This window comes from Rissa tridactyla, chromosome 19, assembly GCF_028500815.1.
Source record: "Rissa tridactyla isolate bRisTri1 chromosome 19, bRisTri1.patW.cur.20221130, whole genome shotgun sequence".
In the NCBI taxonomy this organism is placed as follows: Eukaryota; Metazoa; Chordata; class Aves; order Charadriiformes; family Laridae; genus Rissa; species Rissa tridactyla.
Genome location: NC_071484.1, coordinates 2427050 through 2449730, shown reverse-complemented (window position 1 = coordinate 2449730; position 22681 = coordinate 2427050). Strand labels below are relative to the sequence as shown.

At 45.4% G+C, this 22681-nt stretch overlaps 1 protein-coding gene across 1 annotated transcript; it reads right to left on the bottom strand.

Moving 5' to 3' along the window:
* Nucleotides 1–1720: 1720 nt before the first annotated feature.
* On the bottom strand, nucleotides 1721–17117 carry MEIOC (meiosis specific with coiled-coil domain). Its single transcript, XM_054224538.1, has 7 exons — nucleotides 17061–17117; nucleotides 15675–15832; nucleotides 15440–15544; nucleotides 12102–13959; nucleotides 10297–10431; nucleotides 6224–6404; nucleotides 1721–2373 (listed from the first exon to the last, which is right to left on the bottom strand). The coding sequence occupies exons 1-7, from the start codon at nucleotides 17100–17102 to the stop codon at nucleotides 2150–2152; spliced, it is 2703 nt and encodes a 900-aa protein (XP_054080513.1). The 5' UTR covers nucleotides 17103–17117; the 3' UTR covers nucleotides 1721–2149.
* Nucleotides 17118–22681: the final 5564 nt, after the last annotated feature.

The following is a 22681-nucleotide window of genomic DNA, read 5'->3' as shown; positions in this document are numbered from 1 at the left end:
TTGGCTTCACTGCAGTGATACAATTTTCCCTTGGTTTGTCTAAAGTCACAGTCATTTCTCTCTCCAAGACAGTACTTTCAGTCTCACCACTGCTTTACAGCTCTGTGAGGGATGCACTCCTCCTGCCCGAACTAACTAAACATTGCTCCAGGCAGATTCTCTGGATTTTGGCCTAACCGAAGTGAATCCTACTGTGTGAGGTTATCACTGAGAGCTCAGCACCACGCCCAAAGCCCCCAGTTTGGCTGGGGACAGGCCTGATGAGTGATCACCTGACTGCGAATCAACCACCCGAGGCTATAAATGTCAGTGGCCATCAGGGCCCCCCCACCCCGTAGGCTCTCGTGCTGGGGGATCTCCCTGGAGCAGGGACCTCTCCGGGTCACCCCTCGAGGCTGAGACCCCTCACCTTGCAGCAGACACCCATGACTTGCCAAGTGACAGTTTTTGCACACATGTAACATTTGAGATACGTGTAGTAAGCTTGCGCAATGATCTTTGTATCCCATACTAACTTTAAGTGTAGTAGGTATTGACTGCAAATCCATCTGTACTTATTAAGTATTTTACATACCTAAATTTACTGATTAGAACTACTAGACCGGATCTGCCCGAGGGATCTCCAACTCTTCTCCTGCGACCACCTCTTAACACACTTCAGTTACAAACCGAAAATTACAGTCCCGGTGAACGGACCCAGCTCTGGGAGCTGAATCTGTGAAGACAACGGCAGAACAAACGCTCATCAACAAGAGCTAATTTATTTCTTACCAGACAGACGAAAGTCAGTACAGTATTTCTTTTAACATCAACACGTCCTAGGTTAAACTTAACAAATCGTAATGCAGTGACTTGCGGTATGACGATGTGCTTTGTCCTCCTGCCCCAGAACACTCCCCGGCAGTGCTTTCGGTCCTTTCAGTGATCAGAACCAGTTACTCCGCTTTCTGCTGCATTCGCATTCAGCTTCTCTCACATCATCTAGTGACAATTTATGTGGTGCAATCACACCTTTCGCGTATCAGGATTTCCGGAAGTAGGAAGAACACAGACATTTAAAATAGCAGGGTATCTAGGCAAGGACAGCTGAATAAATTTAATCCACACATTATAAATGCGATGCTAGAAGTGTTAAAACCCCGTATCTCCCGAGCCACATAATACCAACGTCTCGTACCAGTGAATAAATTACTTCTATTCCATACAGATTAAGGTATGCAGAGAAACACCAAGTAGTAATAGCTGTCAAAAATGCAGAGGTAAACTAATAAGCCTAAAAATACGACAACGAAATTCCAAACCAAACTAGTGAAAGCGTAACTTTAAGAAAACCTAAATTTCAGAACTTTGTGATACCTCTTCCAATTTTAAAGTGAAGGTATTAAAAACAATACTCATTATTTCAGCTGCTGCACAGCTTTTTAAAGAATAATCCCATGTGCGTGGCATATTTTGATTATGTTTAAATACTTTAAAACAGAGGTTCTTTTTTTTCCCCAAGAGCATGCCCAAATGATTTGAACACATTCACTAAATTGCATGGTTTCACGACAGCGATTTTGTCATACCAGTAATTTAGTAGAACCCGGTGCATCTCCTTTCACAAACTTACATTCTAAAATCTCAAATTCATAAATATTCATATTTTAAATATTTAATTTTACATGAATATTGGGTATTCTTAGCATTTTTTTCCTCCTGTTTCCAGGTACTAGTTTGATAAGGAAACCATTTTTACATCACAATCTTATCTGGCACTGACCGGACACACCCCATTAGACTACAGTCTTTAAGAATCATTATTTTAAAACCTATTTCCCAAGGCAAAACTAAAAGAAATTATCGGAAGAGTTGTACACCAGGGTTCACCCACAGAAGTTAAATAATAGCTTGGCTGTTAATTAATTAGTCTGATTATTTTTTAAGTTAACATTCACCAGTTCGGCTTTACGATATTCTGACATTGCCCGTCACGTTAACAGTTTAAGTAGAACCCCAGAGCCCTTATAGCAAATTCAACTTCTTGTCAAGATACAGCTTTAAATACGAATATTAGTAGTTCAAACTTTACAAATAATTAAAAAGAATTAGTGTATCATCTCTCATACAGCCAGACTGTGGAGCAGATTTTTATGCAACTGGTATTTCATTAGTGCTTGCTTACTTCAGCCCTCTGGTTTAGGACGCCGCAGCTGTTTGCGTTTTCACACGCTTTTTCTTCAGGTTGCACCGTCTCCTGAAGAGCTTTCTCTCGATCCGATTTTCCAGCTGGAGATTTCGGTAAGGTCATCTGGAACGCGCACCAGAGTGTTGTACGTGCTTTACGCGTTGCTATGCTCATCTCTCTAATTGCCAGAGCAAGAGCAAACACATCTGCAGGGAGGAAGCAGCGTTTTAATCTTTATTACGCAGGTCATCAGCACGCACTATTTTGGGATTAATTCACCCTGGCGATGCTAAAAAGAGCAAAACTTTTTTAGCCTTTTTTGTGTCTGATTTTGTGTCTGTCTCTTTATACGGTTGTAAAATTGAATCTAAGCAAGCAGTGACTTTTAGGCCCTCATACACAGATTATATGGAATTTAAATACTTATTTTGTTAAAGCTCCTACTTAGCTGTTGCCTGTTACGAGGAGGCACCTAAAGCCTTACAGTCACCTCCGGTTTTGAAAGTATCCCGTCTGCACACACACTACAGGCATCCCGCCCCTTCCTCTGCCAGCTCATTGCTGAATGTTCACAGCAACCCCTCCACATCCACAAAGCGGATCCTTTGCCCATCTTGCCTAAGAAATTATTAAGACAGGTGAAGGAATAGCTTGTTTATGGCATTTTGCTAAAGCCTACAGATCATGTTCTGCAAAAACTTTGACAAAACTCACCACTTCAAAATAAAGAAAAAGTGGTACAATGTCCATTTATTCAATAGCAATCACTTAATGCTTAGATAATGCTTTGATTTCAATTCCAGCCCGTACAAAGACACAAATTCCTCTAGATAGCAGAGTTTTCAGTCAGAACTTGCACGTTATTCTGGGGTAGGGCCACATGCGCTCTTCTTGGGGCTGGGTCACACTACACCATGTCGGGCTGCACAGAAACCACGCGTGCACTCACCTCCGTGCTCAAACACTTCCATAGGTTTGGAAGCAGCGGAAGACTTTGACTACAGTCTGCCCTTCCAAGTCCTCACGCTCAGTGAGTGCGACTGCGGTTTCATTTCTTGCAAAAAGCTGGCACCTACCTTCAACCAGTATTCTCGGATTCACTGTTCCGGGTGAAAGCATCCCCTCCTGCTGGAACTAGTGGTGCCTCAGAAAAGGGCAGAATTTAAAAGCCTAGCCTTACCCTCTCACCACCCCTCTGGCTTTCACTCCCTGGGCTGGGTTCTGTGCAACCCATTCTGAGACATCCCTCCTTCCTTCTGCACAGAGTGACTACCGATTCCTTTGCAGTGACCACCGATTCCTCTGCATCGGCCACCACTAGAGCAGCCGGAAGGAGCGGTACAGAAAATTGATTCAGGTAACTGTGAAGAATCACCATGAAAATCCACTTGTCCAACACAAGAGTCAGCCATCCAAAGGATTTTAGAAGGTAGCGTCTGGAAGGATAACTCCAGAGAAGTAAAGGACAGAATACGCAGCAGGAGGATGTGATTACCATGTCTTGTGCTTTCAAAATTCCAGTTTCCACACCAAGCTTTCTGGAATCCAGAAGAGACCTCAGGAATGGTGTCACCTGGACTGCCTACAAGAAGCTGGGAAACAAGTGACACATAAATGCGCACCTCAAAGCTGTAAGATATGGTTGGCATTTGGGTCTCTACCAGGGAGGAAGGCAAAACTCCACAGTAATAAGGAAGAGCTGTTTTAAAGTCTTTGTCTGAATGCAGTGCCTGAGAGTTACACACATTAAAAAGGTCTTTTCTCCCCTCAGGGGATGATCTGTAACTTCTATATCTTTCGAAAGATCTTGAACACTGAATCTAGCGCAATCTCAAAGCAGAGGTATGGTCAGAGCTCTGCCAGGCATGATGGTTGTCCTGGGTGAAAGATGGCACTCCATAAACCCCTTTTTCTTATCATTGTGATTTCTTCCAGAACTTCATTAAGTGGGCAAAAACATTTACAAACAACTGCCAGATACCTCGTACAGTTCCACAACTTCCGTGTGCACTATTAGAATTTTTCAGACCCCTGTTGTGCATGAATACAACCGATATGATGCAGCTCAGATCCATCTGCTTCCCACTGAACTAAATCCGTGTTGCAACTAAAGCTGGGGAGCTGGGAGAAGAGAAGACCATGGCTCATGTAAGAATTTTATTTAAATCAAACTTCTTGGAATACAGGACACAACAGACAGGTCCTGCCTGATAAGATACTTAATATCAGATGAGATGTAATAGAAAGGTGCTGTGGAAACAAGGTTGGGCCAGGGAAGACCGCTTCTCAAACAAAACAAGAAAGCTCTGCCAAAGAGACGAGATGCAGAGCTTCAGGCCTGCTCCTCAAGGCTCTCCCAGACACGTAGCAAATATAGCTACTACGTTCAATAATCTTCCATTGGAAATGTCCTCCCCAGTTCCCACAACAGGCTAGCACATCTTGGAGACATGTAGCCAAAGAAATCACAACCCTTCTAGTTAAGGAATCAGACCCCATGGTGCAGAGCCCACTTCTTTCTCTTCTCTTCGACCAGGGAGCAGATCTAGTCCTCGGCACAAGAAGGACATGGACCTGTTGGAGCGCGGCCAGAGGAGGCCCCGGAGATGCTGGGAGGGCTGGAGCCCCTCTGCTGTGGGGACAGGCTGAGAGAGCTGGGGGGGTTCAGCCTGGAGAAGAGAAGGCTCCGGGGAGACCTTGGAGCCCCTTCCAGTCCCTAAAGGGGCTCCAGGAAAGCTGGGGAGGGACTCTGGAGCAGGGAGGGGAGCCATGGGACGAGGGGGAAGGGTTTTAAGCTGGAAGAGGGGAGATTGAGATGAGACATTGGGAAGAAATTCTTTGCTGTGAGTGTGGTGAGCCCCTGGCCCAGGTTGCCCAGAGAAGCTGTGGCTGCCCCATCCCTGGAGGGGTTCAAGGCCAGGTTGGACGGAGCTTGGAGCAACCTGGGCTTGTGGGAGGTGTCCCTGCCCAGGGCAGGGGGTGGCACTGGGTGGGCTTGAAGGTCCCTTCCAACCCAAACCATTCTACGATTCTATGATTCTTTTCTGGACTACTCGGTTCCAAAAAGCTCACTGATCTAGTTAAACAGTAACGCCAAGTAAAGCCAGAGCCAATTATTTTCATGGGCTTAAACACCCAAAAAAATTCCTTCATCTTCACAAGTCCCAGTCTTCAATCAAGGTCAAGAGAAACAAGAATGATGGTGAACAGGTGAAAAGAAAAATTGCTATAGTGTATCTTTTGAAGTAACTTTGAGAATTACAGAACTGCATGATGGCACACCCCAAAGGAGTAAAATAATCCATCTAATTCAGTTGTGGAAAGAAAGGCAGGAAGTGAACAGAATACTTTCAGAAACGTAGGAGAGCTTCCAACACCACACTGTAGGCGAGAGCATCACAGGTAGTAGGAATTTATTCTGCCTCACATCTAAGAGAGAAGGGAATCTGCCATTCTGCCTGTGCGCTACTGAAGGAATAAGTTGAGTATTCTGCATATTTTGGATATGGTTAAGAACAAGAACATTCTGACCACTGTATTTTTGTGTATCCATCCAAAATATGATTTGTATTTCACGTCAATCTACGACAGAACATGCCTGAAGAGGAAATCCATTCATAACGCAAGGCCATCGTGGTCTCTGCACAGATTCAGTGTGGAGATACCAAGGCAGTTCTATGTGGAAATACAGACAGGGCTGGAGGGATGACAGGAACAGGAACATGAGGGACAGGGGGAAGAAAGAGACAATAGCTTAATATCATCTCCAATCCTGAACTCCATTACAAAAAAAACCCACTACCTTTTCATTACTTGCTAGTTTATTAATTGAATGGACTCCAAATTGATCTAACCCATTTATCTCTAAAAGTCAGTCATAGTGTCCTCTCAAAACTGTCATCTAAACCCCCCACAGTCTGCTTTTCTCAAAGCTCTAGACACTGAAAAATACATTAAAACTTTAATACAAAACCCCTCACACTTATTTTCTTATAGACTTGCAATACGTGTAGAATTTTTCAGCTACCTTATAAAAGTACATAAGCATAGTTATACCTCTGTCATCTTGGCATCTGGGAGCTCCTTGCCTCTGTCGATTTGAAGCATTTACAATTTCATCTTTTCTACGTGACTGCACTACATGAATTACCTCCAGATGTTTATCAAGAGCAGTAGAAATGTTAGCATGAAGGGGAGAACTGCGAAGGCGCTCCATTTTTCCCAGTAAAGTCACAACCTATTGAACATTTTACAGGTTATAGGAGTTCAAGCTATACTCATCTAGACTTACAAGAAAATTAACTAGATTAGGAAGAACAATTAACAATAACCATTATTTTCTTTTGAGAACAGTTCATAAAGTTACAGCTGAAGTAGTTAAAATTCTTACCTAGGATTTCTTCTTCTCCAAAATCAAAGCTGTAGAATACCTGGGTGCGCACAACACAACAGCAAAGCTAAAATACCCAAATATTAGGACACCCAGCTTACTAATTAGTAAAAGATATATACAACTTTGAGACAACCATGTGACAGGAGGCGGTTCCGCGACAACGTGCGTTCCTCTGAATCAAGACCATTGTGGTCCTCCCATCAGCACTGCCGCAATTATCCGGATGAAAACCAATCCCACAAAGACCAGCCAGTTTTCACCCAGCTGAACTTGAGCTGTGCCGGCACAAAGCCACGGGCAACGTGGGAGAGCAGTTTGGAATGGCTGAAGCTGCTGCAGAATCACAGGCGTTGGCTGACTTTCAGGATGGATACTCAGCACTAAAGGAACTCTTTCAGAGAATATTGAGCACAACCACTCAAAAAATCATTCAGTTTTGATTCATTAATTGAAAATCTGCATCTTTGTTTTTTCTTACAACAGTCACATTTCTATGACTTTTCCCTTGGTGAGTGATTCCTCAACCATGGTTCACAGACCACTGAAGAACCTGGTTACTGGTCTGTAGAAAGAGATAAACTCCAAAATTCCAGAACTGTACTGTTTATCGGGCAATGGCTACACTTGATGACCTATAAAGAAGCCTGATGATTAACTGTCATCCACAAGTTAAAAATAAGAAACAGAGCGTTGGGGGGCACAGTGCAAAGCAACGTTCTTGATGTTTCCTTGCAACAAAATGATCGTAGGCTTCCCTAGGAAAAGGACTGGCATGGAGTTTTTAAAACGTAAGAAAGAGTGACTGGCAAAGGCATCTGAACCAGGACAATTTGCCCAACCTGCCCCCAGTATCCTCAGAGCAGGCTGCTGGCCAAGACAATTATTTTGGTAACAGCACCCACAACAGCAGACGAGAGCACCCTACCCCTTGCTAAGGGCTCAGGAAGGAGCAAGCTCCCACTGCCAGACTTCTCCTGCTCTCCCTTAGACCCGGCAAAAGCCTGGGGGGTGGAAAAAACACACAGGCAGAAATAAACTGCACAAGTTACTGTGACAGCAGCAATGATCAATAAACTCAAAAAGTGACATTTCACATTTTTTAAACTCTCAGCTTCCTTACAAAAGCAAAGGGAGAACTTCACACAAACAACTGAGGAATCAGTCACCAGGATAGGAAATTAAAGTAGGTAAGATTGATTGAAAAATCACTAGATTTGCTTCTGAAGAAAAAAAAACAGATTTTAAGGAGTGGCACAGTGGGATTATGTAAGCAAGCGAAACAAAGCAAGATGAACCTGCCGGTCATTTCCCAGTCTTACTTAGCAGCACATCCACAAAAGGACTTACGTTCTGAAGACCTGGTTTTCAGGTACCACAACCTCATCCAGTGGGATCCACAGCTGATAGTTAAATAAATAAACCTTCTTTATACTAAGCCTGGGAGAAGTGCCAGGTGTCTAAAAGCAAAATCCACACAAGTCAGCAAAGATGGGCTGCCCCAGCAACCCAACAGGAACCACTGAAGGCTCAAATGCTCGCTTTCCCATTCCCTCACGTTTTTCAGAAGTTCATCCTGCACTCCCAAGAGACGCTTCCTTCTGCTAACGACTCAGAGGCATTAACTAACCTGCCCTTCTCTTGCAAAGCACAACTGATCCCTCTGACTGTCACAGGACTTGCCCGCTAATTGAGATCCTTCACTGGGAAAAGCAGCAAGCCACCAGTGACGCTGCGTCTGACTGCTGGAGTGGCACAGTCCAAGCAAAATGCCCAGCAGAGCCACAGAGCCCGGAGTCCAGGGGTCAGCATACACCATGGGCTAAGGACTGACATTCCAGGCCCAGCTTTGATGACTGTTCTTCACAAAACACTGTATTTGGAGCAGGGACTAGAATGCTTTCCCCAGCCCATACAGATACCCTCACTACTAGAAATAACTGGTATTTCCCCTCTGTGGCAAAAATCACTATCAGTCCAGAATAGAAGAGCTTCAACAAAACAAGCTGAATGTCAAGCCTCAGAGTACCCAACAGCATTCCCAGTTACAACGGAGCTGTGGATTTACATCTCCCCAGACAGGGCGGACGAGACACAGTCTATAGAGAGGAGATCCTGGTTTGAAGTTTGTTCGCTGGTTATGAAGTGGTTTTAGTAGCTACTGATGACACAGCGAAGGAAGCTACTGTCACCTCTCCCATCAGCTATGCTTTGTTCTGGAACTGAAAGCAACTGCAAGTGGAAGTCTCAAATGAGAAAAACAAAGTCAAGTGCACGACCACCAAGAGGATTTAACTAGGTGCTCCACACCACAGAGTTAATCCCAGATTCAGCCAGCTCAACTTCCACGTGAACCTTTGTACCAGTGTTCCTCTTGGGCCATCACTAAGCTTTTTGATGTTAGAATCCAGGTCTAACAGCTCCACTTTGCTTTTGAGCATCCTTAAAACTACTTTTCAGCTGCTACCTAACAAGTGTTTGGTAGCAAACCCTTAAGTTTGGTTACTCAAATGGCTAGAGAAAATTAAGTTCTTTTCTAGGTGCTGTTTTAAAGTACTAGGACAAGGACAGACAAGCCTTCTCAAAGTGAAAACTTCCTAATACTGTTCTTTTGGGGTTCATAAAACAGTAGTTTAAACAACGCACACTAAGCCTATCAACATATCTTTCCCTGCACTCAGCTGTCTGAACAAAAGCAGGCAGTTGCACAAGACAGATTTCAGCAAGCAGTAAGCAGACATGGCTCCACAGCTTATTTCACCTGCGTGAGACTGGTAGGAAATACTTCTGCTTAGCACTGCTGCCTGAGGAGCGGCCGAGCTCAGCTGTACTGCTTCCTCCAAGAACCAGCATTTCTCAGAATGACAACTGCTGCCTTCAATCCCACGTTCCCTCCCAGGGTCAGGTTTGCTCTCAGCCCACATTTCTCCTCCTCCACAGCGCAAGCATCCTGGCTCTGGCCTCTCAGCCTCCGAAGAGCCAGATCAGACCCTTGCTGTTCTGCTGGCAGCACAGATGAGCACTGCTCATCTCCTCCTTCTCCTCTCCCTTGCAGAATTCTGCGCAGGCTGCTGCACGACATTGCACACTGGCACCATCGTTTGGCCACAGAACCACAGGCAGCTCAAAAGACACCAGTCACGCTCACCCTACAGGTTACGGCTGTTTGGCTTAAGTGGCAAATTAGTAACTTAGAAATGCTGGCTGAAGTTGCATCAAATAACCGTTCTGCATTAAACAAACACAGACTCCCAAGCAAATATAGATCAGAGCCTTACAAACGTTAATTAAACTTGCTTTTTTTCCCCTCAAATACTTCCTCTAATGCAGTGTCTACAAATCTATAGTGAACATATCTCTGATGAGCTGCTCGAAACAGAAAAGCTCAAAGGTCAGGCACATCGTAGAGCTGTGCAATTGGTTAGGCTAGATGACTGGGTTCCGGCATCTCATGCACGCTCTTGTACTAGAAAACCCATCCTCCTGGCATGTGTGTGCATAAACGTGAGCCTCAGCTCCTCAGCGCGTTCCCTGGTAACAGCAGCAGCAAACCTGAAGCTGTAAAAATTTCAGCAGGGACTGCTGAAAGATTATTCCCTGCATAGCGTTTAAGAACAAAGCTATTTTGGGAAAAGCTGCTCCAATCATCTTAGATATCTTACACTGTTCTCTAAGTTCTGTGTGATAAGTTCAATAGATTTTTTTGGTTTGGATTTTTTTCCCCCCCCCTATAACTCACTCTGGCTTGTTCACGTAGCTGATCCACAATTAAGCGATCAACTCTTGATGGGTTTGATGTCAGCCTTGGAATTGGAGTGTTGTTAGCACTGGAAACCTTTTTCCCTTGAAAATTCTTAGCAAGGGCTGATTCAGTCTGCAGGAAAACAAAAGAATAACTCCCTAAGAACGTAAGCTGCAAAGTGTGCTTCACTACAGAAACAAGAAGAAATATCAGATATATAATTCTTTTCCCGTAGGGTTTTGGATTTTTCAAAAGCAGATAATGAGGATTCAGACATTTGGGATTTAACCACTTGGTAAGACAATCACCTGTTTTAAGTGAACAACCATTTTACTCAAAGCGGTTCAACTAAAGTAATTATGCCAACATGATGTGTTTCAGAAGCACTATGTCTTCTCACAATCAGACTACAGACTATACTAATTTTGCCCATAAATAAAATGGAGGCAAGTTGGAATTACATGGCAAAAAAGAATGAGCAAACAGGTATGGACTTCATCCACAAAATTAAAATAAAATTATTTAAGTCAGCAATTAATTTAAAATTTTGTAGAGATTAGTCAAACTACTGAAAGCCTTTTTTTTTTTGTTAAAATGAAATCGTATTTTATTGCAAAGAAAATTACTTTGAAATCTGAAATCTTGCAGTCAGGTTTCAATCTCTCTCATGCCATTGTTATGTCACTCTGGAACGCCTATAATACTGTATAGCTAGCTAAATCTCTTTTAAAATTACATTTCTTCGATTGCTTTGTGGCTCTCCACACGAAGCTGCAGTCTCATTTTCTCCACGACCCCCCCACCGCACCTCTCAGCATGTGTCAACTCTTTCTCTTTTGCACTTTCCTATGCAAGCCTGGACATCAGTCTCATTCTCTCCCTAACCCCTCTATTCAAAGCAACAACTGGCTTTTGTCAGAAAACACTTCAGCAACGCCCCCCTGCATTACATCCCCTCCCAGTGAAGTTTCTTTTGGTGGACTGGCCCCATGGAGATTCCGCAGAGCAGCTGACAGCCACATGGTTGGCCCCCACGGTCCCCAGGTAACGTTCGCTCAAGCTTCCCTCTCAGAAAGTTACAGCTCCAGATCGTTCATGAACTTCAAGACCAGCTAAACTATTTAAATTACGGCAGGTTTTACATTCAACAAGGTAGCCTGAAGCACTTCCGCTGGTGACCAAAAAGGCCATCAAAATTGCTTTAAGTAGGGCTTCACACAGAACTACCTGAGTCGTGATCAAGTGTTTTAACATTACCCTTTCTTCAGCCTCTGTGTCTGGGGGAGAAGAGCAGCCCCTTCAAATACATTTTAGGCTTAAAACATCAGGGAAACGGGAGGTGAGAACTACTCATTGAAAGAGCCAAAAGCGTAGGGCCTAAGAAATTTAATTAATTCTTGAAAGGATTGAAGTTTAGTCCCAATTAAAAATATAATTAATGGTTTTGCTTCCAAAGTTTCCAGATGCATTGTATTTATTGTACTAAAAAAAGTGTAACGTGGCTTTGCTAGTCATACACCACACCTTCCCCAGCCCCAACAGAGACTGAAAAAGTCACTGAATTCCCGCTTTAAGCGCAACATTCAATACAACATCAGTTATGCTCCCAACCAGGCTACACCCCTTCAATACTTCCATTTTCAGTCACAAAGATACAGGGAAGCAAAGTCTTTCACCTCTGAAGTCCCATTAAGCATTTCAACTCATAACACTGAGAATTACCCATGATCTCTAACTCAACTGAGCAGGATGAGATCTACATCAAATCTGTGATATGGTATATTAATTTAATTTTTTTTTACCTTCTTTCTTTCTTTCTCCAGAGCTCTCCACTGTTCGTAACATTCTTCTAGTCTAAGATGAAGTTCACTGGCAGGCCCACCACGGGTTTTAACTTGCCTTTGAAATCCAAATGCTGGTACAAAACCGGAAAAAGAACTGTCACCATACATCTTATCGTTAAAATAAGGGTAGAAGCGTTTTAAATCGTCACGGGAGAACAAGTCGTGAGACTCCATCAGAGGGACGATGGAACGGCCAAAGAGGCGAGCTGACCTCAAGGGGAACGCACTTGAGCCAAACTGCTGATTACGCCTGAAGTCACCCATCATGCAATTGTTGGGAAAGCCTGGAGCCTGCAGGCAAGTCGCAGGATTGAGGGCGTTACTGTCTCCGCTCCCCTGCCTGAGATTAAACTGACCCTGGGACTCCAGTAAATCTTGGTACACGGTCTGCAACAACCCATCCACGTGTTTTTGTCCTTCCAGCTCATAACGCTCACTCTGTGGCTTCAACTGGAAACGGTGTTTGTTCACATTTTCAATGATCCCAAACTGCTGAGCTGAATAATTGTCACAGAATCCGTTTGGCTGCTTTAATTTCTTTTCACTCAAATACTCAATGAGATTCTCTTCTCCACTCCTAACTAGTGCTTCCATGCAAGCAGCAGACTGAGCTCGTTCTGCAGTGTTATAGCCAACATCGAGACTTGAAAAAAACGGATTATCTTGACAGTACTTGTGAAATAAATTACTATTTAAAGGGAAATTTGAAGATGATAACTGAAAAAAATCATTAGAATGACTGGAACTTTTTGGAAAAGCAGGTAAATGATTATTCAGTTTCAACAAAGGACTTGGATTCTGAAATGGGACCGAAGCAGCGGTTTTAGTTTGCATGTTCATCCAGGCTGGCCTTACATTAGTACCTGCTGAGGGGTTTGCGGGGTTTGGTAACAATGGAAGTGATTTACAGTAGTCAGAATTCTGAAGATCAGACTTGGAAAACTGCTGCTTTTCTACATCATTGGCACGGTCACTATTCCCTGGACAAGCTGCAAATGATTTTAGTCCATATTCAAATTTTTGCCCCAAATCACTGCAGAATGAAGCTTCATTTGTAAATTGTTTTTCTGACATAATTCCTACAGCCTTGGGAAATGTGAAGTTTTGCTGATCTGAAATTGTATCTTCTATTTTTTTCTGAGTTCCTGATTTAACTTGAAATAATTTAGTATAGGGTTCTGCGTCCAGAGATGGTGCCTCAATGGTTCCATTTACTAACTTTTTATTTTCTTGGAGGCTACAATTAGTGCTCTTGTTCGGCTTTGCTTTACTAGCATGGGGGTATTCAGTGTACCTACTATAATCTGCATTTTCATTATATCTGTGAAACTGTGGAAGAAACGTCTCTGCCCGCTTTTGGTGCAACTGCGCATCTGCTCCTTTGGGACACACCTTCTCCCTTCCATAAGAATAAGCATCATCTCCTAAGTCTTTGATTAATTCTGAATAACCAACTTGAGGTGTAAAGGTGTTTTTTATGTATGGATAGTTCTGATATATGGGTGTTGTCTTCATATTCTCATTAGTCTGCACGTTGCAACAGTTGGCATGATCATTCCTAGAAGGGTATAAACACTGCTCTTCAAGGTCTATGCCAGTAAACCCGCGACAACATTCCTCTACTTTTTGCTGCGATACAAGATTACCGCTTTGCAAGTACTGTTTTTCAGCAGCAGAGACAGATTCGCTGCTATAAAAACCCTGTTGTGAGACAGCTCCGACAACTGGTCTTTTAGTTTCTGGCAGCAGGTCATGGTGGTCTACGATTCTGGTTGCATTCATGGGCCACACTGACTTCAAGTTGGAAGCGCAACCCCTTGAAAAACAAGAAATACATGGTTAGAGTCTTGTCCATGGTGCTCCTCTTCCATCCCCAAATGCAGAAACAGGTTTAAAAACTTCAACATTTCTCTCAAATGATTCAATGATGTCTTACTCCAACTTCCATCCACTACTGTCATCTTTGCAGTTTCCCTTAACTGGATGAGAAAACTGATTCTGGCTCGTCTAAACCCACCCATATACCTTAGGAGATACACACAATGTCAAGCTGCAAGCGATGTGTACACACCAAATTATGGTCAGTCAATCTTGTCAAGAGATTTACTAACCACCACTACCAAAATACTCCTGGATACACAACAAGTTAAGATAACAAAGACATTTGCCAAACCACCCACAGCCTTTCAAAGCCACATCCCAGCACTCCAGACAAAACGCTTCTCTGTATCATCTTGCTTATTGCTTCAGAATCGCCTGTGTTTTACACTGGCTTACACTGCTTCCTGCAGGTAAATCAAGAATAAGCATCTCGGCACATTTCCCTTCCTTCCACTAATTACCATGGATTTACACAGAACAATCACTGACTCTCGAGGAAAGCTGTAAACAGACTAAGTAAAAAAATGGAATTGTGCCTGGAAGTCATTACAGTCACAGACGAATTTGGCAGCGCTGAAAACAGAAATCCAACCTTCACTGTCCAAAGCAAAGGAATTAGTATAAACTACCTCTTGATCGAGACTCTCTCTGAAGTTTTCCCTCACTCCAGCCACATATCTCAGCACACACAGAGAAATCACTGGAACTTTGGGAGAAGGCTGAAAGGAAGAGTGGTGCCCGGCTTGGGAACCTTGAGAACTGGATTCCCTTTTTTAACCCTTAAGCCTAGAATATTCAGATTCAGGCAGAAGACCATGCACTTTAAGTATCTTGGGAATGCTGGATCCAAATCCTTCTGTGTCAAGTTATTATGACTATCTAATAGTTTCTTCTGGTGCTAGAATATAGGCATAATAAATCTGACATTTAGATAGGCAAATATTGCTTAGGTAGCACTAACATCAAGAAATACTCATTTTACATGGAATTCTTGTCTCCTGCCAGTTCAGGAAAGTGTGAAAGAATATGATTTTGTTTTGTGTACTCCTTCTGGGAACTGAAATTAATCAAGAAACAAACCTGAAGTCTGAATTCAGCCAATCTAAAAAAATAGGCCCATGCATATATTCAAGGAGATTTATTTGAATACAGCATTTCTACAATGGTTGTTAAGGTCTTATTTAAAAAATGCCAATTAAAAAGTTCTGTAAATATCAGAAAGCTAGAAACTACCGTGCAATTTGAGTACCCAGAGAAAAGCTTTCAAGTATCACAAGCGAAATATTAGAAACTTAAGGGGAAGGACAGGAAACCGTAAAGAGCATGAGGACTTGCCAGCAGCAGACGTAAAGATGACTAACAGAACAGATACCGAGGAAGAGAATGCAGCAGTGCCTGCATGGCAACACACTCACCCCTCAGCACAATATGGCTGTGATTTATCTTGTTCTTCCAAGATGTTAGACACCAGTCCATATAAATCTGTTTCACTGCCATAATCATTCCTTTCAGGCTGAATCCTGAAAGTGAATTCCATATTAATTAAAATAATTACTTCATTGAAAATATTTAATAAGTTCAGTTAAACAGAAAAATATAATCCATCTACTCCATCAACACGCATGTTCTCTCTCTGTCAAAAATGACTACCTGGACTTCACATTGATCTGAGAAGCAGGAGGCTGCTTAGTATCATCTCCATAGGTTGACCACGGTGCATACAAAAGGGAAGAGTCCACAGGTGCAGAGTACTCTGATGTTGAAAGGGAAGAACTGTAGGTCTGAGGTAGCTCTACATTTTCTTCAGTCTGCATTTTATTACAAGAAGAGGACCAGTTTTAATAGTAAACACATCAAACTGTCATTTCATCATGCTATGAGGTTGTAACCGAGTTTACCCTTGGAGTAACCGAAGCATGAGAAGCAAGGAAGCCACATACTTCTGACACAATGCTACAGGCAATTTCTGCTGGTGACTGCTGCCCAGCGCGTGTACACATAGGAGTAAACACTTCAGGCCGTGTCAGCCCAAAACATCTGCGCCAGTCTCTAACAGATGATCACCAACAGGAGTCAGGAGACATCCCCTTCCTGCCAGCCATTACAGGGTATTTCAGCTACTGAAGAAAAATTACAGCCAATTGGATGTAAGTTTTTCTTGACCTTTTCTAGAGGAAAGGTCTTTTACCCAGTTTAAGTGAAAAGAAGCATTTGTTTGGTTTAAACAGGATATGCTCTCTTAGCTCTTAGGAACTCAGAAAATTAACAGTGTTTTCACAGGGTTAGATGTTAAAGAGACACGATAAATGACACACAAAAGCAGGTTTTATTCCCAGTAAGGCTTTCTGCCTCACTGTGGGCAGGTGTCTACTTCACATCTCAGTTTGTTGTGTCTGCAAAATACTTCTGTAAGCAAAAAAGATGCCCAGCTGCTGGACTGAAGGACACGGAAGAACAAAGCTGCGCAAGAAAGTTAACAGGTCTATTCTTGAAGGTATTGGGAATGAATTTTCATTCCTTTATTGGAGCCTTTTACCTCAGTGAAAGTTTATGGCTATGAAAGACAAAATGAAAAGCGAGGTCTGATACATTTAACTGCCCAGGCATTTTCCATTTTCCACTTTCCACTAAGAACCCCTGGCTCAACGTGGCTTACGTGAACGTTTTGACTCTATGTCTGTGGTATGCCGCAGAAACATCCCTTGCAATACCTACGCTTCTCCTTCTTACCAACTTCCCAGTTTTCCTGAAAATATTCATCTGCTCCTCACTTTGTCTACAACTACTTATGCTAACGGAAGAATAAAGAACACAGTGAAATACTATTTTACTAAACACCACATATCCCTTCATCTGTGACTGTATTAAAAAAGTCACTGCCCTTTCTGATGATGGAGATTTATTATGAGTAAATCAAACATGATGATTTATGTTCACCAGTATCAGCGACTGTATTAGAAATATTTTGTGACCATTTTCTTTACAAGCAACCCGAACTCTTATACAGATAAAAAAAAAATTCATAATCAAATGAACCTGTGATTTGTAGCAAGGATATAGCGAGCCAGAGCCTGTCATTCCGCTACTGAATACATCCGTCAGCCTCCCGCCAGCTTCTGCGCTACTCCAGCAGCGACTGCCGCCTCTGAACGCAACTTTAGGCTATACAAGACAAGGGAAAAAACCAGTGGCAGGAGGACATAATTATACACAGCCCTGAGAGTTGTAGGTTTCATACCAACATGAACTTCTTGACCACTTTAATTTACCTGTGAATTCTGCTCCATCTAGGTTTTCAAGGAATTAGTTCTACCTATTGATATTAGAACACTTCCATATTTGCCCTTGGAGAAAAGCTTAACCCAACAAACCACAAGAAATTTGCAAGGTGCTCAGAGACGGAGCAGGTGCAGATTAAGAGGAAACCTGCATTTACACTAGCTGAGCTTCCGAAGGGCTGAACCACCGCAGAACACCACCAACCACCAAAGTGGGAGAATTATCCTGCGCACTGCTAGACACCTCTCATCCTTTCAGCACTGTCCCTATTACAATGTTTACACTACACGAATGCATATATGTGCATTTTCAGATTTCAGGAGCTAGAATTTTGCTATAATAATTTTGCAGCTACGGTGGAAGTCTGCCCCATTCTGTACCTATGGGAGAAACAGCTCCCACCTAAGAAACACCCCTCTCCCCATCACTAACCTGGAGGTGCTCAGAAATTGGTGGTCAGTGGGAGAAAGGAATGAAAACAAAAGAGTTAGGTGTCTTTTCTTCCTTTCTTCAGGAGGTGAGGTACACAAGGAAAATGTAAAGTTAAAATAAAACTGACTAGCTAAACAATCCTTTAGCTCACAAATAAAAGTGAAATTATTTGCATAATATTTAAAATAATACTATAGCAGCTCGTTTGAAATGCTTACTAAATTCAGAAAATGTTTAAGTTTCATAGGACTAGCGTTCTGAAAGTATTCTGAATAAGCACTCCGCTATGTAAAAAGTTGTTCTTCTATAGCTACCTGAGGATGAAAACAGACTCTACATCTAATGTACAGGGTCTACAGCATGATCTTTCTTCTAGTTTATGCCACACTTACACTGATGTATTACAGCACTGTTTTTCTCAGACACATTTTACAAATACGTGAACGAGCAAAGCGAGGATTAGTGGGGACCACAGCTCCTTTTCTTATACTAATTTCGACACATTTTCTCCTTAGTTATCTCCTTGTTCAGTAAGAACAATCTGTAATCACAAGGTATGAGGAAACGTACGGTGAGCAGCTCCAGGTCTCAGGTCTGTGACACCCCCCGCCCACCAAACCACACACACTCAGTTTTTTCCCCAAATGGAACTTTTCCAGGACACTGAGAAGTGTTTTCCTGATGCTTTCGAGCACCGTTTCATAGCACCCATTACCACAAGACAGGCCCAGGTATGGACGGCCCCACACAGGAGGGCCCCGTGCGGCCACACTGCGGGGAGTCCAGTCTCAGCCCTGCTCGGTTACCGGCACCCAGGCGAAGACCGAACCCCAGGACAGCTCCGACCCTCCGCCGGGTTTCTGAGAGGGAAGTTGCGCGGCCCGGCCTCTCCCCAGCCCGCAGCCCCGTCCCTCACCTCCATGAGCGACCCCCGGGGCGACGGCGGCTACCGGCACCACGCGCGTCCGCCCCTGCGGTGCGCGGCCATGGCGGGTCGCCTGAGGCGACGGGCGGCCGTTAGCCTCGCGCCAGGGCCAACGGCCGCCCCGCCCTGCGCGCGCGCCAGGAGATTGGCCAAGCCCTGAGCCGCCTGACCAATGAGAAGCCGCCCGGCTCCCTCGCACCTTCCCGCGCCGCGTGACCCTCGCGGTGCTCCACGCGGTCACGAGACATCGAGATCCCACAGCCGGTATCATGGCAACAGAGCTTTATTTCTATTGGCCCCTGTCCGCCAACGCCACCCAATGAAAAAATCGCGTCTCTCGCCCCTCCCGCCAATGAGGGGCCGCGGGGGCGTTGTTCACCCGGAGACAGCGCCGCGGCTGTTGTGGCGGTCGCGGCCCGGAGCCGGAGCCTCCGCTGGGAGCCGCGGGGGCGGCGCCGTCCCTGCTGCTCTGTCAGGGCAGGACCCCGCCACCCCCTCAGGCACCATCGCCTCTGGGCCCCGCCACCCCCCGACCCGGTCACCTCCTCGGGCCCCCGCCACCCCCGGGCCCCGCCGCCCCCTCAGGCACTGCCACCCCCTCAGGCACTGCCACCCCCGGGCCCCGCCACCCCCAGACCCTGCCACCCCCTCAGGCACTGCCACCCCCGGGCCCTGTCGGCGAGGCTGCCTTCAGCTGCCACCACCCCGGCTCCACACCAGGACCCGGGGCCAAACCACCCCGCAGCCCTGTGCATCACCCACGGGATCAAGAGGAAACCTGCGTTACCCATCACAGGTGACAGAGCACGTCCCCAGCCCCGCAGCGGGGCCTGCCGGGCTGAGCCCGCCGGGCTGAGCCCCTGCTGGCAGCCAGCGGCCGAGGCTGCCCTCCAGCCGCGGGGCCGCCGGGGTGGAGGGAGAATCCATAGGGAACCTGGTGGAAGAGGGAGCCCAGCTCAACAGCAGGGTGGTGGCAATGCCAGCCCTTCTGTCCTTAGAATCATAGAAGGGTTTGGGTGAGAAGGGACATTTAAAGGCCATCCAGTCCAGCCCCCTGCCATGGGGACATCTCCAACTGCAGCAGGTTGCTCAGGGCCCCATCTCATTGTTGCTGCTGGGTTAGATGCTCTGCCAAGCATATGAATATTGCTGTTTTCACTAAAAAGGCCCAAGGAAAACCTAAAAGCCCTGAAACCAAACCATACTCCTCTTGTCACTTCTAAAGCTATTTTGCTTTTTAGTCTTTTTTTTTTCTTTTTTGCCTTTTTTTTGCCTTTCAGTTCTCAAGCTATTTTGATTTTCACTTCCCAAGCTATTTTTACGGAATCTAGGGACATCTCTATTTGGGCAGATAAAGGCGGCACACAGATAACTTCATGCCGATAGAGGCATACATTTCTTTATGAATTGCAGGCACTTGCGATGTGATACATCTCCTTTATTTCCCGTTGCTAGCTAGCCTCTGGGCTTCTTACTCCCTTACTTCCAGCCAGCGGGTGACAGGAAGGTTTTGGGGGCGAGCCCACGGGGCCAGATCCTGCTTCGTGCTCCTTCCTAAACCCCTAAAACCCACCCTGCCTGCCTGGGGGGCCAGGATGCAGGTGTTATGTCTGCTGGAGGTGTCACTCGAGGAGATTGCGGGCGCACAGAGGGGTTGGCAGCGAGGGTCTCGGCTCCACAGCGGGCACTGTGTCCCTGCTCCATCCCTCGCTCCCTGCCCCAGGGAGGCACTGGCTGTGGGGCAGAGCTTTGGGACAAGCCTGGTGAGGGCACCAGCCTGGTTCAGAGCCTTGTGCCCAAAGCTCCTTGAGGTGCAGTGCTGTCACCCAGGGAAACAAGTGGCGGCTGGAACTCAGGCCCAAGCCGGTGTAGTGCCTGCTTTGGTCCCAGATCAGAAGACGAACCGGCGCTACCATCGCATTTGGTTTGGGCAGCTTTGCTTTGCTTCTTTTTCCCCTTTGAAACAGTGAAATACCATTTTTTCCCCTTTGAAACGGGTGAGTCTGGCTGCTCCAGCCTCACCTCAAGTCACTGTTTTCCCCACAAATTCAGACATTGTATTTCCAGCATTTGTTTCCGCAAGAGACTCATTCAAGGCCACAGCAGAGAGAGATTTGGGAAGCTCTGAGCAGTGAGAATCCCCTCCCAAATGATATCATTCAGCCGGAGTTCACTGCTGGGGGTGCAGCAGCGCCAGACTCCTCCCGGGAGGACCCTCCAGGCCAGACACCTTTGCCCGCTGCAGGGGAAAATGCTGTTTCAATGGATGCGAGTGTTCACCTGTCCGTCTCACACCTAACAGAGGCTGGGAAGCAAATCCCCACCAGCGAGAACCTCCTCGCGGTTACCTGCCCAAAGCCGAGGGGTTATTTGCAATATTTAATAACCACTTTTCAGAGATGTTTCCCTGGTGCGGTGATTTCTGTCGGGGACAGAGAAACTCTGCTCAGCTGCGGTGCAAGGAGGAAGAACATGGTCTCACTGGGGGAAACCAAATTCTTGCACTGCTTAGAACTGCGCACAACAGACTTAGGTTATCAACCCAATTTCTTTATCCGTACTCTGTTCCGAGATACATCCATAGCCTGGGGTATCAACCACTTTTGGCAACTGCATTCAAGTGCCCCCCAGTTTTCTGTGAACTTGGCATTCCCCTCTGGGTTACAGCTGATGTTGCTACCTGATAAGGCAGCAAACTGGCAGTTAAGATCGATATTAATATTTTATTTTGTTGTCAAAGCCCTGTGCAGGAAGCTGATGTAACAAGTTGCTAATGCGTTAAAGCTTGCTCCCCAAATTGATTTCCAGGCGGTTGCGGTCAGCTTTGGAGACAGTATTGAACTTGGCTTTGGAGCCGAAGCATTTGCTGCCTTCCTCCCTCAAAGCAAAGTCAAGACCAAAGACTGTAATTGGACATTCATTCTCCCGCAGAACATTACACAGCTCTGTGGACAGGCTATTTTCATTTCGGCATGAGACAGTTTAGCCAATATGATCTGTTGCTCTCGAGAGCGAAGCACTATTTCAACCAACCCAAATCCCAGGAGTGGGTCCCCACATGGACCCATATCCAGGGGTCTGGCTGCAAACCCTCAGTAAGTGCTCAGACAGGACCAGGCTGTGCCAGCTCCGTGTAGGAGCAAGAGCTGCAGTGGGCAGAGACCCCACTGCATGAGCGAAGGCCCAGCAAAGGCCTTTAGAAGCCCCCAGCCCGCCTTACCAACGTGGGAGGTTAACTCCAGGCTTTGACACGTGCTGAGAGACCGGAGTAGCAGCTCTGAGCTCCCATTAACTGGCTTTCAGGCTTGCACACATCTGTAATTTATAGCGCAAAGTGTAAAACCATACCATTAGTATAAGCCAGGCACTGTTGAATGAAAAGCCACTTCAGAAAGAAAGGTAAGCCATTGGATGTACTATTGGAGGAGGCCACAGCACCACCCCATTTAAAGGAACGGATGTATTGATGCACTGCCCATTTGGAGCACTTCCACAGATTTAAAGTCCCTTTTTTTCACCCACAAAGCACTTGTTATATTCCTACAGGAAAGCTGGGGAGGGATTCTGGATCAGGGAGTGGAGTGATAGGTCGAGGGATAACAGTTTTAAACTGGAAGAGGGGAGATTTAGATTGGATATTAGGAAGAAATGTTTCCCTCTGAGGGCGGTGAGCCCCTGGCCCAGGTTGCCCAGAGAAGCTGTGGCTGCCCCATCCCTGGAGGGGTTCAAGGCCAGGTTGGCCGGGGCTTGGAGCAACCTGGGCTGGTGGGAGGTGTCCCTGCCCAGGGCAGGGGGTGGCACTGGGTGGGCTTGAAGGTCCCTTCCAACCCAAAACATTCTGTGATTCTGTGATTATCGTTTAGAAAATTATTCTCTCACCCAATGACACCTCCCCCCCCCGGAAGGAGAACTGGGAAAAAACAAAGAAACCTGAGGGTTGAAATATAATCAGGTTTCATAGAATAAGGCTAGATAATTAACATTAGTAACACCAAAGAACCAATACTGATGCCGATACCGA

Bases quoted from the DNA above. Each gene is read 5' to 3' on its own strand.
- MEIOC (XM_054224538.1), bottom strand. From the start codon at position 17,102: ATGACAGGCTCTGGCTCGCTATATCCTTGCTACAAATCACAG. The intron at 15,833-17,060 runs GTTCATTTGATT...AATAAAATGCAG, and splicing joins ATCCTTGCTACAAATCACAG to ACTGAAGAAAATGTAGAGCT. The intron at 2,374-6,223 runs GTATAACTATGC...TCCTCCCTGCAG, and splicing joins CAGATGCCAAGATGACAGAG to ATGTGTTTGCTCTTGCTCTG.